Source organism: Fusarium poae, chromosome 4 (genome assembly GCF_019609905.1).
Source record: "Fusarium poae strain DAOMC 252244 chromosome 4, whole genome shotgun sequence".
Lineage (NCBI taxonomy): Eukaryota > Fungi > Ascomycota > Sordariomycetes > Hypocreales > Nectriaceae > Fusarium > Fusarium poae.
This window is the reverse complement of record NC_058402.1, coordinates 4,898,697-4,913,069: the sequence shown is the minus strand read 5'-3', so window position 1 is coordinate 4,913,069 and position 14,373 is coordinate 4,898,697. Positions and strand designations below refer to the sequence as shown.

General features: G+C 45.7%; 6 protein-coding genes across 6 annotated transcripts; 1 reads left to right on the top strand and 5 right to left on the bottom strand.

The window, feature by feature from the left end:
* Nucleotides 1-296: 296 nt before the first annotated feature.
* FPOAC1_011709 (uncharacterized protein) lies at nucleotides 297-3,147 on the top strand (the record flags this gene model as incomplete). Its single annotated transcript, XM_044856076.1, has 2 exons — nucleotides 297-1,935; nucleotides 2,891-3,147. The coding sequence occupies 2 exons, from the start codon at nucleotides 297-299 to the stop codon at nucleotides 3,145-3,147; spliced, it is 1,896 nt and encodes a 631-aa protein (XP_044703389.1).
* Nucleotides 3,148-3,893: 746 nt separating this feature from the next.
* FPOAC1_011708 (uncharacterized protein) lies at nucleotides 3,894-4,235 on the bottom strand (the record flags this gene model as incomplete). The annotated part of the gene is made up of 1 exon (XM_044856075.1): nucleotides 3,894-4,235. The coding sequence occupies one exon, from the start codon at nucleotides 4,233-4,235 to the stop codon at nucleotides 3,894-3,896; it is 342 nt and encodes a 113-aa protein (XP_044703388.1).
* A 511-nt stretch (nucleotides 4,236-4,746) lies between these two features.
* On the bottom strand, nucleotides 4,747-6,347 carry FPOAC1_011707 (uncharacterized protein; the record flags this gene model as incomplete). Its single annotated transcript, XM_044856074.1, has 5 exons — nucleotides 4,747-4,795; nucleotides 4,994-5,084; nucleotides 5,222-5,951; nucleotides 6,003-6,125; nucleotides 6,174-6,347. 5 exons carry the CDS (start codon nucleotides 6,345-6,347, stop codon nucleotides 4,747-4,749), a joined length of 1,167 nt encoding a protein of 388 aa, XP_044703387.1.
* Nucleotides 6,348-7,117: 770 nt separating this feature from the next.
* FPOAC1_011706 (uncharacterized protein) lies at nucleotides 7,118-8,339 on the bottom strand (the record flags this gene model as incomplete). The annotated part of the gene is made up of 3 exons (XM_044856073.1): nucleotides 7,118-8,098; nucleotides 8,155-8,178; nucleotides 8,229-8,339. 3 exons carry the CDS (start codon nucleotides 8,337-8,339, stop codon nucleotides 7,118-7,120), a joined length of 1,116 nt encoding a protein of 371 aa, XP_044703386.1.
* Nucleotides 8,340-10,002: 1,663 nt separating this feature from the next.
* Nucleotides 10,003-10,774, bottom strand: FPOAC1_011705 (uncharacterized protein; the record flags this gene model as incomplete). The annotated part of the gene is made up of 2 exons (XM_044856072.1): nucleotides 10,003-10,126; nucleotides 10,173-10,774. 2 exons carry the CDS (start codon nucleotides 10,772-10,774, stop codon nucleotides 10,003-10,005), a joined length of 726 nt encoding a protein of 241 aa, XP_044703385.1.
* A 1,446-nt stretch (nucleotides 10,775-12,220) lies between these two features.
* FPOAC1_011704 (uncharacterized protein) lies at nucleotides 12,221-13,168 on the bottom strand (the record flags this gene model as incomplete). Its single annotated transcript, XM_044856071.1, has 2 exons — nucleotides 12,221-13,007; nucleotides 13,062-13,168. 2 exons carry the CDS (start codon nucleotides 13,166-13,168, stop codon nucleotides 12,221-12,223), a joined length of 894 nt encoding a protein of 297 aa, XP_044703384.1.
* Between the last annotated feature and the right edge of the window lie 1,205 nt (nucleotides 13,169-14,373).

Sequence of the window (14,373 nt, the reverse complement as noted above, 5' to 3'; positions counted from 1 at the left end):
TCCCGACAAAATCACGTCTTTACAGGTTCTCAAATGACCTACCGCGTGTGCTTTTTGCGGGGCGAAACAGCTAAAGCGCCCTCTTAGTACACACACATTAACTAACCATTTAACGAGACTATAAACACGACGTGCGCGATATTGGGGGAGAAATGATCAAGTTAGTAATGAAATAATTGACAAACAATAAGAGACACTAATTTATCAACACTCGATCCGGAAAGGGCGGTCCGGTTGTCGCTGCACCTTGACTAAGCCACCATCATCAAAAAAAACTCCACCAAGGTTCACATGCCATGCCTTTCCATCCAGAGCAAAGCATGCATCTTCAAGTCAATGCCATGATGGAGTTCTTGATTGACGATATTTTTCTCACTCAAGATGACAGCTCAGCAATTACCTTGTCCTACGACGAAACAGATCATCATTCACCACAATTGCCAAGATCGTCAAGTTCGCCGGTTGGGAGAGCGAATAATGTCGAATTAATTCCACAGACTGTCAATCCCCAAGATGCTTTCGGTCTTCCCCCTTCACGGCTTCAACACCTCCAGATTGATTGGGGTGATGACTTTCAGCAACCAAAATCAGCATCTGATGTTATGACTGATGATCTCAACCCTGACTTCTCTTTCCTCAACCAGCCCGATGACAACTGGAGCATATCGGCACCTCTACCAACCGCAAGTAGCTCGATTCAGACACCATTGACGAGCATTGATGAATTCTTGATCAAGAATGGCGCCAGCCGTCCGCCCGCACCTTGCACAAATTGCCGTCGATCTCGTCTGCAATGCCTCATCTTACAAACAACCCTTGCCAACCCGAATCCAGATTCCTCCTGCTCAACTTGTGTCGCGCTATTCAGAGAATGTAGTCTTTCTGGTCGCAAAAAGAGAGAGCCTTCGGATTTTGAGACGCTGGAGCCAGTGATTGGACGTTTGCACGGTGTGAGTGAGCATGGCATCCTGGGCGTACCACCTACAGTCGACGAGGGTCAGCCATCGCAGGGACTATCAATAGCAGAGCTCTCTGGGAAAAGGACAAACACCCGATCTGTGCGAAAGACAAGGGTATTGCGCAACTGGTACCTATCAAACCTGGACCACCCGTACCCGTCAGAAGAGGAAAAGGTCGACCTCGCACAACAGTCAGGATTAAGTCGAAGTCAGGTAGTCAATTGGTTCGCCAACTCGAGAAGAAGACATAGGTTAGCATCAACTTATTCTGCATTACCAAACCGAGGACGCCAAGGATCTGCACCGGCATCACCCATGCCTCGTTATTTACGCAAGAATATGTCACCAATGGACCGCTGGAAAAATTCACCACCAGATCAGGAACCGGCTTCAGCGACAGCGATCCAGAATGCATTAGCCGCTCAATCCAGAGAACAGAGCTCGTTGGACAGCGACGACATTGGCAGATCTGGGCCTGGTTCGTCTGCCAGTAACGACTCCCTTTGGCCATCTACCCTACACGATGCTTCCTCCAACTCGGCGTCCTCCTGCTACTCTTATCGTTCAAGAGATAGTAAATTATATCCGCGTTCTGGCAATAGTTCAGTAGCAGAAGGGACTTCAGCCTCCAAGCCGACATTTAAAAGGTCAAGGTCGAAAAAACTGATTGCATTTCAGTGTACCTTTTGTCGACAAAGCTTCAAGAAAAGGTACGATTGGGTTCGCCATGAAAGATCAGTTCACTTGCCGGGCCTCGACTCCTGGGTTTGCACGCTGCCTGTCACCCAGGGACAATCACTTTTGGTATGGCGCATGAATGAAGAAGGGCCCCAATGTCTCTTCTGTGGTTCAGACTCGCCCAACGAGGAACACATCCAAGCTCACGAATTTGATACTTGTGCCGAAAGGCCTGTTTCAGAGCGTAAATTCACGCGCAAAGACCACCTGTGGCAGCACCTACACAAATTCCATGGATGTAGGAGATGGGAGGGCTGGCAACCGGATTTGACTTTATTACAATACCGACAAGACACAATCCGTAGCCAATGCGGGTTCTGTCAAGTTACGATGGACAGTTGGGAAACGCGGACAGATCACGTAGCTGCTCACTATCGTGATGGTTTCACAATGGATCAATGGGTCGGAGGGTCCGGGGTCCACGACCCGAACGACATGGATTCTAAGAGACAATTGTGACGTGGATACAGGCCCGGCTTCGGTACGGGAAAATGGAGACGGGCAAGCTGTAGCTCCGACGAACTGATGCAGCCTTGCTTTAAACACGTGGAAACCATGTCCCAGTAAACTCCACTGACGGCTAACGGCGGTGCTACAGTCCAGAATGCCCATAGAACCATTGTTCGTTCAAGCCAGTGCTTTAAGCAGCCTAGCCAAAGTCAAATGCCTTTGAAGTGAACTTCTTTACACAGGACTTTAGCTCAAACTTTCCGTGACTGATTCATACCGAATGAGACTGTCAAGCTTCATGATCCCTGCTGAATGTGGGGAATCACGGAGTTGGCTGCAACGCGCTGTGGACATGTGAATTCGTTGTTCGGATGACAAGTAACCATCCCATTTGACAACTAACAGTGACCCCTGACGCCCAAAGTCAAGAATGAGGTGACTTTGTCGGAGTCGAGAACCGTCCAAACCATCCATGCGCACGCGAACCGAGACTGAGATTCCTGTTTATTCCTAACTACTCTGTACGGGCCCATTGCCTTTTTGGATAAATTTGGCAACAACCGATGTCACGGGTCTTGGCTCTGTTTCTCTCTCCTTCTGACCGTCGCCTTTGTGTCAGACTCCTTTTCAATCTTCTTCTTTTATTAATTTCTTTTATCGCCGAATTTCCTTTTTCATTCTTTATTCCGTTGTGTTTGTTGCTGTGCCCATTATCCCAACTATAATAACAAAATCTCTGTCAGTCACCATGATCATCACACGCGCCCTCTCCATCACCAACTTTGTTGTCGCCAGCTCGGCGCTCAGCTTCCAGGTTGGTGTGCTGTACCCATGGCACAAGCAGCTGGATGACGATTTCGAAGCCCTCAAGAGAGAGCATCTTCGCGTCCTGACAGCAGTCGAGGGCAAGATCGGCCAAACACAAGAACCTGCTCTTCTTCAAGAGAACCGACCGGGTATTCTGAGCATGATCGGAAACTTGGCGCCGTGGAAAGCCTAAGCGCAGAGCCGACTTCGGGACACATAAAACATAACACAACGCAACCACGACCTCGCATAACCGGCCAGGACGGTATCAAAGAACAAATATACATCAGAAAAAAAGACCTAGACGACTCGAATATCTTTTTACGACGACGAATTACATGATTTCCCATCCGTTTTGCATCAGGCGTTCCACGGCCTATCTAGTGGGGCCGATAACGGTACTGTCCGGGTTATCACGCGGGGCACTGCCCACCCGCCGAAAGGCTTCCGATTGAGCGATGCGAGTAGAACAATGTTCATCAGTTAGTTATCGGCATGGATATATTTCATATATTGTTCTGCTTAGACTGTTCATATTCATATTCATGGTTTTTCCTTAGTTTGCGGTACTGTTATTACTAAATGAAATATTTACAAGCTCATCGCTATTTCTTTGTGCCCGTTCCCATCAATAAAGCCATCGCATTGCCTGTCGAGTCGCGGTTGTTGACAATACATTCACTCAATCGGCCAATAATCGCGGAGGCATGCCAGTATCAACAACGCTAGGTACTGGAAGTGTGTCTGGCGAGGCATGTTCAGTTAAACCATCGCATCACGTATCGCCCATACACAACGGCGAATCAAATTGTAATTGAACTTTCCAAACAAGAAACAACGACCGACCGAACCGTATTCCTAAGAAACCGATACCTCAAATTCTATCACCATTCGATCGCTGTACGTCAAAACCCCGGACGCTGTCGAACACGACTCTCTCTAGTTGACGGCCTTGAAGTAAAGAGGGCTGCTGATCGAGTTCTGCATATTGACGCTGAACTGTTGCCCGTAGGCGGGGACGATCCTCAGAGGATTGCCATCGGCACTTTGCCAGACTCTAACGCTGAAGCTTCCTCTGCCCTTGATGTTGTTGTCGATCGAATGGTTTAGTTGAACAAGGACAACGAGGATTCCGATCAGGGCGCCGGCAATCAGGAGCTTTGCTATGGCATCGACGAAGGCACAGAATTTGACGAAGCCTGAGGATGACTTTTCGGCTGTCATCGTGGAAGGTTCAACGCTGGTGTGGGCGGCGGGAGGAGAGGCGGACTTGTCAGCCATCAATACGCGAGGTGTAAAGATGTAAAGAGTCTTCTTATAACAGCTGGGTGGTGGATGGCAGTTTGAATGGGAAGCAGCAATGAATAAGATGATAACTAGGTGCAACGCAAAGACAAGCAAGGGCAAAAGAGAAAAAAGCTGGGGGAGTTCGGCACTTCATATACTGCAGGGCTGCCGCTCACAGGGCTGATGGACGAATTAAGCAATCATTTAAGCTTGATTGACCAAGTCATTTGGCTTTCGAGACCGCCACAGCAGGGGGTAGAGAGGAGCTACTGCAGCTTGGGAGAAGCGCTAGAGGATTAATGTGTTGAGGGTGTTTCCAGTTGGGCGGTCGGCCATGCATGGGTAAGATGAAGGGTTCTGTAGTATTTTGCCTTTTTTTATTCGTGACAACTTACCTCCTTTATTGGGAAGAGGTTTATCTGAACAACAGCAACTTTTCTATAGTGTCGTGCGTTGCTATAATATCGATAGACAGTACAATTTGTCGCAGATGGCCTTTGATGTTCTACAGTTCCAGAGTGACGACCAACTCATCAATTAATTGAGGGGGCATGCTATTCACTTTAGCGCGCTGTGGCTGAACCAGGGTCTTAGATAAAGCACTAACAGAAATACGTCTATCTGTCACATACTTCTGTTAAGAGTCTGACTCACCAGCGTCGCCGTTCAACATGGATATTCCCTTGATCGTCACGGAGCTGAAAATGACCCTTGTCGATCGTCAACTTTGGGAATGCTTCGCGGTAACGGACCTTTTGCCAAGAGTAGAGTAGGCAGGCACATGATCTTGGATGGGGTGGATTGCTTCCTTGTTTGTATTAACAACTGGAGGTTCAAGGCGTGCTGTGCGAAAGAAGTGGTCTTTATTTAGGTCTTGGCCGCTAGAAGCACAATACACAGAATTAACACGTTAGCTTACGGTATTTGGACCCATTTCTTAGACTATTGATCTACCTTAACTGAGAGTCAAAGTATCACACATGGTGGCGAAGCATCTTGTCCGTCCTTCACCGCAGTCAGGAACCTTAGATCATTGCTCCAGCCCAATTGATCAAATCTCTTCCTCATGTTCTTTGCCTCTCCCAGATAATCTGATCCTTGAACATCTTCCGCATATCTGTCCATTAGCTCCTCCAGCTCTTTGTGTCGATACTCATCGTCGAGAGCAGCCCACACCATCTTCAACAGCTCCGGTGCCCATGACGCGCCACATGGCCGAAAGGCATGACACTGTTGTGCCAGTTTAATTGCTTCGTCGCAGATTTGGTGAGACTCTTCGACATAGTCAGGGAGAACACCGAACGGTTTGATGGTTGGCCCGACGAGTGCAGTTTGGATGAGAAGAATTGCATGCCCCGAGGCGTACTCTATAGCTTTTATTCTGGAAACGAAACTGGCATTGGGAGCCAAAGCCATCGGTATGGCCATCTCGTATTGGTCTCGCATTATTGGTCGTTCAGTTGAAAGCATATTCCAGTAGCATTTCAACTGATATAAATATCTTTCTGGATCTCGAAGAAAGACTGGTAAATCACCTATGGCGCACAGTTCAAAGCAGTAAAGACCTTGCTCATAGTGATATGGTCTAGCTTTGGTAATATCTTGAAAGGCAACGTCCCAGAACCATGGCCCAAGTTCAACATTTGGATCAGAGAGCGCCGCATATACCTGAACACTGTGTGAGTTGATCAATTCGGGAAGCACTTTTATCTTGAGGCATATTGTTGATGAGGTCACGAATCGAGGAGCCAGTTGACTTACCCCTTGCAGGCAAAAACCACGAAGGTCGTCTGAGTCAATGATTTGTCCTCGAGTGACTGTTTCTTCGAGGAGATGGGCAATAACCCCACGGTGCTTGTTAGATGCTTTGTTATCAACCCATAGCTGAGACCTTTGTCAGCTTGATTCAGACGGTCTACCTAGACAACCTACCTGGCATAACATCACCATAATGACTAATTCCAACTTGAAAGTCGCTGATTGCTTGGGGTCATTCAAACATTCTTGTAACGACCTCAAAGCCTTTCCAAAAAGAGAAAGTGCTCTTGGGTTAGACTCTTTTCTAAGTCGAACTGCTTGAAATGTGGCAATTACAGCATGTGACATATCGTCCAGAGCGGGATGCGACCCAAAACGCTGTGGGAGGGTTTTGAAGAACCTTGGCCCATATATTTCAAAAGAGTACCTTTCATCACTTATTCCTGTTAAAGCAACAAATTCTGCCGCCAATCTGGTCGTCTCGTTACTCGGAGTGCTCATGGGAGCTGTGGTCGGTTTATACTGATGGAATCGAAATCTTTGTACTCCGCTCCCTGTACATGTTTGTCGTATCCTCTTACATCGTCCACATGTTGGTTGTGCCAAATCACACTGGCAGAAAGTTAGTAGAATATCTAATGGGAAGTGACAAGGTCATGCCTTTTTCTTAGCTTTGCGACAGTTACCGCACCCTTTGCTAGTGGGAACGCCGACCATTTTCTTTGGGACAAGGACCCGACGTCAGGTATCTTATGAAGGATTTAAATAGGAAAGCTTGTTTGCTTATAGTGATGATCGGTGATTATATGGATCCTACAAAATGTTATGTAAGCTGGAAGCCTTGGCAGCTGACATACTGTTGTGGTGGTGATGCCGGCACGTGAGTCGACATGTGATATCTCTTGCGATCAACACCTCTGCCAGACATATTCTCCATTGATAATGGAATGGATGCCTTTATAGATGTAGAAACTGGTATTTATTATAAACTATTCAATAAAAAAAGTCATCATTAGACTTTTGAAGCCAAAATCATCAAATAATATTGTTGCGAACTGCTTGGAAGCATGAGAAGAATACCAGTTCTCTCAAGCTGAACAATATTGTGACAAAGCATATCAAAGGCACTGCCAATAATACTCGTTCACCACCTGGCATGTAGCTCCCCAGGCACATACGGTCTGACCAACGTAGTTCTTGCCTCCGCACTGCGAATATTTCGCCAGGCCATGTACTGGTCCACACATTATATCTCCAGTAGGAATGGAATCAGACTTGCTTGTAGTTGTAGTTTTAAGTGTTGTGCCTTGACTACTGCTTGTGCTTCGAGAAGTTGTAGAGCTAGAGGATGAGGATGTTGTCGTTGTAGTCGAGGACGACAGAGACGATGAAGACGATGAAGACGTGGTTTGTTGGCCTGGAATTGTGGCGCTGGATGTAGCAGTGGCCGTTGTCGTTTTTTGCTCAACTGTTGAAGAAAGACCCGGAACCAGTGTAGGGCCAGGGATATTGCACGACAGAGAACTTCTGGGTACGTAGAGGTTGAAGAGGATACCGGGGTCATCAGACTTGTAAAGGCTGGTACCTTTGACACCCTCAGGAAGCACATTTCCACCATTTGTAACTTTAATGTTGAAGCATTGGGGATAGTTCTGAGCACCGTTCCTCTGTCCTGCCCCATGAAGAGCGATAATCTCATGGCGCAAAACGTAGTTTCCCGAAGCCAACGCCGAAGGAATCTGGAGAGTCCACGAGTTTTGGTTACTGATTAAAACATCCGAGGCCCAGTGACCACTATCCTTAGACAGGTCAATGAGTCCCTCTTCGCCAATCTTGAAAAACTCAAGTTCGCTCTTATCAGCGTCTTGACAGTTTCCGGGGCACTTGGCTAGATAGTCGATGACAGGGCCCTTGTGGGACGATGGCCAATCGTTCCATTTGAGATTGATCTTGTCACCAGCAGACACGGCAATGTGCCCTCGAGCATTTCTAGCGGCCCTGTGGCAAATGATATCAGGGTCGGAGAAGCTGTTTGGTTCCACGTAGCCATTGTCAGTCGCGCCAGTGATCCATCCAGCGACAGGGAATTGGGTTGGATTCTAGTTGTCATTAGTTCCAGTCTCTTGGTAGCATAGCTTTGAGAGTAAGAGCATACCCAATTGAATGCTGGAGCATCGTACTAAAAGATTGAGTTAGCCATGACTATTGTGTTCTGATAAGGTCACTCACTCCTCGGTATGCTACTCCATCAGTTATAATCCAGTCAACATGACCGTGAGCAGCGACCTGCACCGTCAAAGCTGTGAGAGCGAGGAGCGAGGATGTCCGGAATGATGCCATTTTATGGCAGATTGAACCTTGACGAAGACTGTGGAGGAAAGGTGAGTTGGTGGGTATCACGTAAATAACGGATCTGCTTTAAACAAGAGATGTCGTCTGCTTACTTTCTCTCATTGTATGTGAAAATTTAGAAGTTTATATAAAAATACCATCGTGTGGCTCTTATGTTCCAGACCTCGACGCCACTGTGACACATGTGCGATAACTCAAAGCCTCGAATGCCAATGCCTTCAAGGATAGCAAGGACAGAAACTGACAACTAGTTGTCAATGCTAGTTTTTGCCTTTGGTGGCTTGCTCAGGAACGCGTTTGTCTATATCACAATGTCTGACAGGCATCCATCGAGGGATGGTTCCACCAAGGTTATAGGGTTGCGCGTATAACTGCTGGGCTGTTTATAGCCCTGTATGATTGAAGACTATGAGACATTGTTCTTGACTTGGATATCGTATCAATTGGAACTCTTATTTATTGTTTAAGACGTTTACCACGTGGAAAGCCCGTAGATCTTCGAATATGGTATCGATTGTCTGCTAAATACTCTCTTGTTACTGATTCGTGCACCTGAAACTGAACTCTATTTTAACTCACAATAGTTTCTTAGTTCCAAGTATAAGATCAGGTTCAAGCCACAGCCGCCATGTCCAATTCGTCTCTTATGTTTACCGGCAATCTACACCGTCTACACAGCGACGAGTAAACCCGATCATGACCCATTTTATAGATTGAGTTCGTCAAAATAGCGCACAGGTTGGAAGTCGTAAAACAGTTGAATAACTTGCAAATAGTCTTAACTTACCTCAACCGATCAAATCTTTATTTTCTGGTTCAAATTCTTGTAAAGGAATGCGAATGAGTACAATACGACAGGCCGAGGTATTGTCAATACAAAGGGAATTCCAATCCCTGGCAGACTCTACATAAATTCTCCCTTCTTCATTCATGACTTGCGGCAGGGGCATTGGAGGATCGAACAGATGCTTTCTGCCCTGAGTGTTACCTTTCAGCGCAAGGGACTAAGCAACGCCACCCGTGAGACTTTAGCCCGTCTCGTCCTCCAACTGTTGCAAACGGCCACATTCAGTTCCACACGCTTAAACTCGATCAGACAAGCCCATTAAGCAACAAACTCTTTGTGAAATCTCGCCCTGAATTGTGGGCTGACTCAAGTCCAATGAATCCTCCCGACGCTCGTCAATATCCTTGGCAAAATTGAGAGTAGGGCGGGATGTCTCACCTCTTCTTGCCAGGGTTGGAATGCAGCATGACCCAAATATGTGACAGTCGGGTTTTCGCTAACTTTATTCTTAAGTTTATCTTTATTCTTGAGTTGATAAGGTTTCGTTTTAAATGTGATAGAGACAATGCCTTGCTTTTCTTTCCTTTGAAACAATGGCATTCTTCGATTGTCGGTCACATCATTCCTTTGTTGGACGAAAACGTCAATCAGCAAGAATGCACAAGGCTTTTTGGACTTTATAGCTATTGCTAGTTATTATATGTTTGCTCAAAGTAGGAAGATCGTGAAGCTCTGCTTGTGACCAGCGAGTTAAACACTGTTGGATGCTGCCAATAGATAGTTATGGAGTCTATGAACTTTGGACATCAAACTTTGGAACAGTATATCCATTGACTTCATACAGCAATGAACAACTCCCATTCTTTAAGATGAAGCCTTGATGATCAGATCTGCCATCTGACTCAATGAGTCCGACATGACGTCCATCTCCCCAAAGATGTCTACACAAGCTTCCTTCTCCAGAACGGAGCAATATGCAGACTTGAAGCTATATGATGTTAATCACTGACCATGGTAAGGATGTTTTCACTCACCCAACCTGTTTGGCTGCCGACACGTCCCACATATGAGCAGCAGCAAACCAAAGTTCTTGAGCACCCTTGAGTTCCTCAAAGGTCGAAGCATAAGCCTTGAGATCAGGCTTCCCCACACCAAAGGAGTCGCACGAGATGAGATGCTCTTTGGGAAACTCGATTCCAGCCTTGGTGAAATATGAAAGAACCCTATCATAGTCTCCAGCTGTAAGCCCCCTAACCGTAAACCCAGCTCCGCGTAGCTTCTCGAAACAATCCTTGGCGTCAGATCTTGGTTCCAGGGCAAAGTATCCCTTCGTGATCATCTCAATATCCGCTTCGGTTGCGAAGCTGCGGGGCTCGGGGATACCAGACAGCCATAGCATTCGGTAGAATAGGGAAGAGAAGAGCTTGTCAAACTCGACGTAACGGTTCGTCATGCTGAGATAGGTATACTCCCTCTCAGCTGCTTCTATCCAGAGGTTGATCAAGAGACTCGGTTTGACATTTTCTGCACGGAGCTTTTCGCCGAGTTGGTTGTCCAGTGCTTCGACAAGCTTGTCGTAAGAGACGATTGTGCCTACGATGTCAAAGACGACGTATTTTTCGTTGCTTGCTGCCATCCTGATACAATTCTAGTAATAAGTGAGATAAAGAAACTGGAGATTTGAAGAGTGAGATGAGGAGATAGTCAGTCTTCGGTTGATGAATGATTCATTTTGTTGAGTGATAGTACGGAAGGCCACAGGGGGCAGTGTCCCAAAAGTGCGTCATAAGTCACGTGACAGTAAAAATTAATATAATTATACCTCCTGTATAGACCTATTTAAAGAATATACCTACTATAAGGTCTATAATTAATAGCACTATAGCTACTAAATACGCTATAATTAATAATACTATAGCTGCTAAATATACTATAATTAATAATGCTAAATATGCTATAATTAATAGTACTAAGTGTATTATAATTAATAGTGCTAAGTATACTATAATTAATAATACTAAGTATATTATAATTAATAATACTAAATGCATTATAATTAATAATATTAAATATGCTATAATTAATAATATTAAGTATATTATAATTAATAGTATTAAATATATTATAATTAATAGTGCTATAGTTACTAAATATACTATAATTAATAGTATTAAGTATACTATAATTAATAATATTATAGCTATTAAATATATTATAATTAATAGTGCTAAGTATATTATAATTAATAGTACTAAGTATATTATAATTAATAGTATTATAGCTATTAAATATACTATAAAGACTTTCTATTTAAATATATATTTTTTAATTAGTTAATAGACTAGTTCTAATTAGGATAATTATATATCTAAACTATATAGTTATCCTAATATCGGCGTCAACTTAACAGAAAAAATATCGCATCTGCACTTTTGGGACACTGCCCCCTGTGGCCTTCCGTAGATAGCGTGTATTAGTGCCGATGTGACCTGGTTTCTCCGCAATCGGATCCATTTCCGAGTTCAGAACAACGATATCTACCCGTTAATTCATGCGGGGAAAGATAAGTAACAATAAACTATACCTGGCCTTATCTTCGCCCATAATCCATGTCCTGGGAGTCAGATGGGGCAGTGCTCTTAGACGTTCGGTGATATATCGGAGTGACGACTTGGGTGACCAATTCTAAAGGCCTTGCGATAAATATGGGAATCCTGGACCTAGTTCAATTAATAAAGAGTCTTCCGTATCTGGATAACCCTGCGTCGTGAAGCAAGCATGCCCTAGATAGGCGACCAATGTCATGTCGAATATTGCGTTGTCTTTCAACCCAAGCTGGCCTCAAGGCAGCAATGACCAATCGATATGCATGATCCACGCAATGGCGAGACGAGGCAGCAAACAAATAAAATGAACCATAAATATAATATAAACATAGATTAGGCCTGGTTCCATTCTTCTCCCGTCAATCTTGTCACTATAGTAAACTCCATTCTTGTGTCATCAGAAGCCCACGTTTGTTTCATCAAAAATACCAACATCTCAACATTCAAACAAATTTCCATCTATACCAAACATACCTCTACTCTTGATCAGGTGCTTGTGGTGGGTTGCCCGGGCCACAGTCCATGAGAACCTGGGGCGGTAGTGGGGGGATAACCCAACTACCAGTACCACTCAAAGATTCCGAGGGCTGTGGTCCCTGATACTCCTCTAAGACCCAGGAGAAAGAGTCTGCAGGGTCCTTGGTGTTTCCGTATTCGGCACCATAAGTCTCTTGATGTCCATCGGCTCCCGAGTGCGACAACACGTACGATGAAGGGTGCGTCAGAGAATCGCTCTCACAGGAGAATTGAGCCGACGGTTGAGATATGTCTGTGGTAGAAGGAGCGATGTGTACCAGCTTCAACCTTTGCCTGGGATCTGTGCTGGGTTCTCGGATGTTGGGGTGTTGCGGCATGACCGACATCCTCCTTTCTACCATGGCCATGACAGCTTCAATCGTCTGGTCAGATGCCGCAGGCCCGGCGTGTGGCTCGATCACTGGTTCCTCAGAGCCTGGGAAAATCGTTTCGCGAATCCTTCTCCAGCTTCTCTTCGACAGAGATTCTTTCTCGCCATTGATGAATATTAAGTTGGGAACAGGAGTATTTCTCCATCCCACGACTTTAAAGCGATGATATTGGTCACTGTCCATCAACCAGTGGTCTTTCCTGGCTTTGAGGTTCTCCGGTGAAGGTTCGTACTTGCACTCCTGTTCATGTTGCTTTTTGGCATAACCAAGGTTCTTCTCGGGCAATGAAGAATTGAACTTGAACAGACATTTTTCACAGTAAAAGACGAGAGAGTGGCATCTTTTTAGATGCTCACTGATGCTGCTGTCAGTACTTGGCATGACACAATGACGGAAGGGATTGACTAACTTGTGCTTCTCAATTGTTGGGAACGACTTGTCGCAATACTCAGGACGTTGGTCTGCGACGACGCAGAGAAACGAGCGGTCGGGGAGACTACCGATAGCACCTTGCATTATCACCAGTCGTCGGGAGCATATGGGCTCGTCTATGTATAGACGAGCTCGATCGGTCGTGTCAATTCTGTTTATTATCCCGTTTGACCGCCGATAATTCCTTGTGATTCGTGTTGGTGGGCGCGATGGCTTTCGGATGGGAATGTCTAGTACAGAAGGCAATTAAGCAAGGCTGAGTGTTTATAGGTCTCAACGAATTGGCGCAGGCTCGGCGATTCGTCTAATTAAGAAAAATAGATGGTTAAGGTGTCGGTAATGTCTGGGACGTCTATTGTCAATTGTCAGTATGCCTGTCATACCGTCAACCCAGAAGTGGTAACTTGCCTCGCTATTTCGCTTCTGATTAATTGATGAAGGCGAGAGAAAGGCTAGCAGGCCTATGGCTAACTGTAGGCCAATTTGTCTTCTGGGTAGTGACTTGAACAAAGTGGTGAAGAAAAGTTGGACCGGGACCACGGCCTCGTTGAGGCTCTCCATGGTGTGGTGTGCCTGCCCACGACTTTCCATCGCAGCAACAAAACATCGCAACGATGTTTTTTTTTTCACTGATGGTTGTATGCTCTCCCTTCTTGTTTCCCCTCACCTCCTGTAGTCAAGAGCCTAACAGCACCCCAAACCCAAGCCGCGTGCCCAATCCCTTTTGGGCGTGATCAGCCTGAAACCTGCATATCAACAACGCATCTTCCATGCGGTGTAAACGTGGCCAGGTACACCGACCGCTTCTTTGTCCAGCAAAGCTAAGAGTAGTCAAGGTAAGATTGCTGCAGAGATGAGGGGTATCCGACAGCCTGGTTTGGGTTGTGTCCCCTGGTTGGGGGCCACCTTGGCAACGTCTCGATATGGTATTCTTCGCGGAGCTTTAGTGTTGGGACATTGTTCTTGGAGAGCGGCGTCATTCGTGAGTTTAGATTTCGAGCCATTCCTTCCATTCAGTCTTTGGCAATGGCACGTGAACTTTTGGCCGGAGTTCTGTGATGTACCTGGGCTGGTTCTTGAACTTTGTGGGGGAGCGACATTCTCGAATGCAGTAATGCAGGGGCCGTCTCTGGAAACAGGCCTATCCAGGTTATCGGGCATATTGAAGAACCGTCATTGGTTATGTTGCGTTATTATTGGTAAGCGACTTACAGGAGTGCAACGAAAGCTTGGAGACACGTGGAATCTGGGGTTGTGATTAGATTGGATGCAAGAATGAGATTGACAAG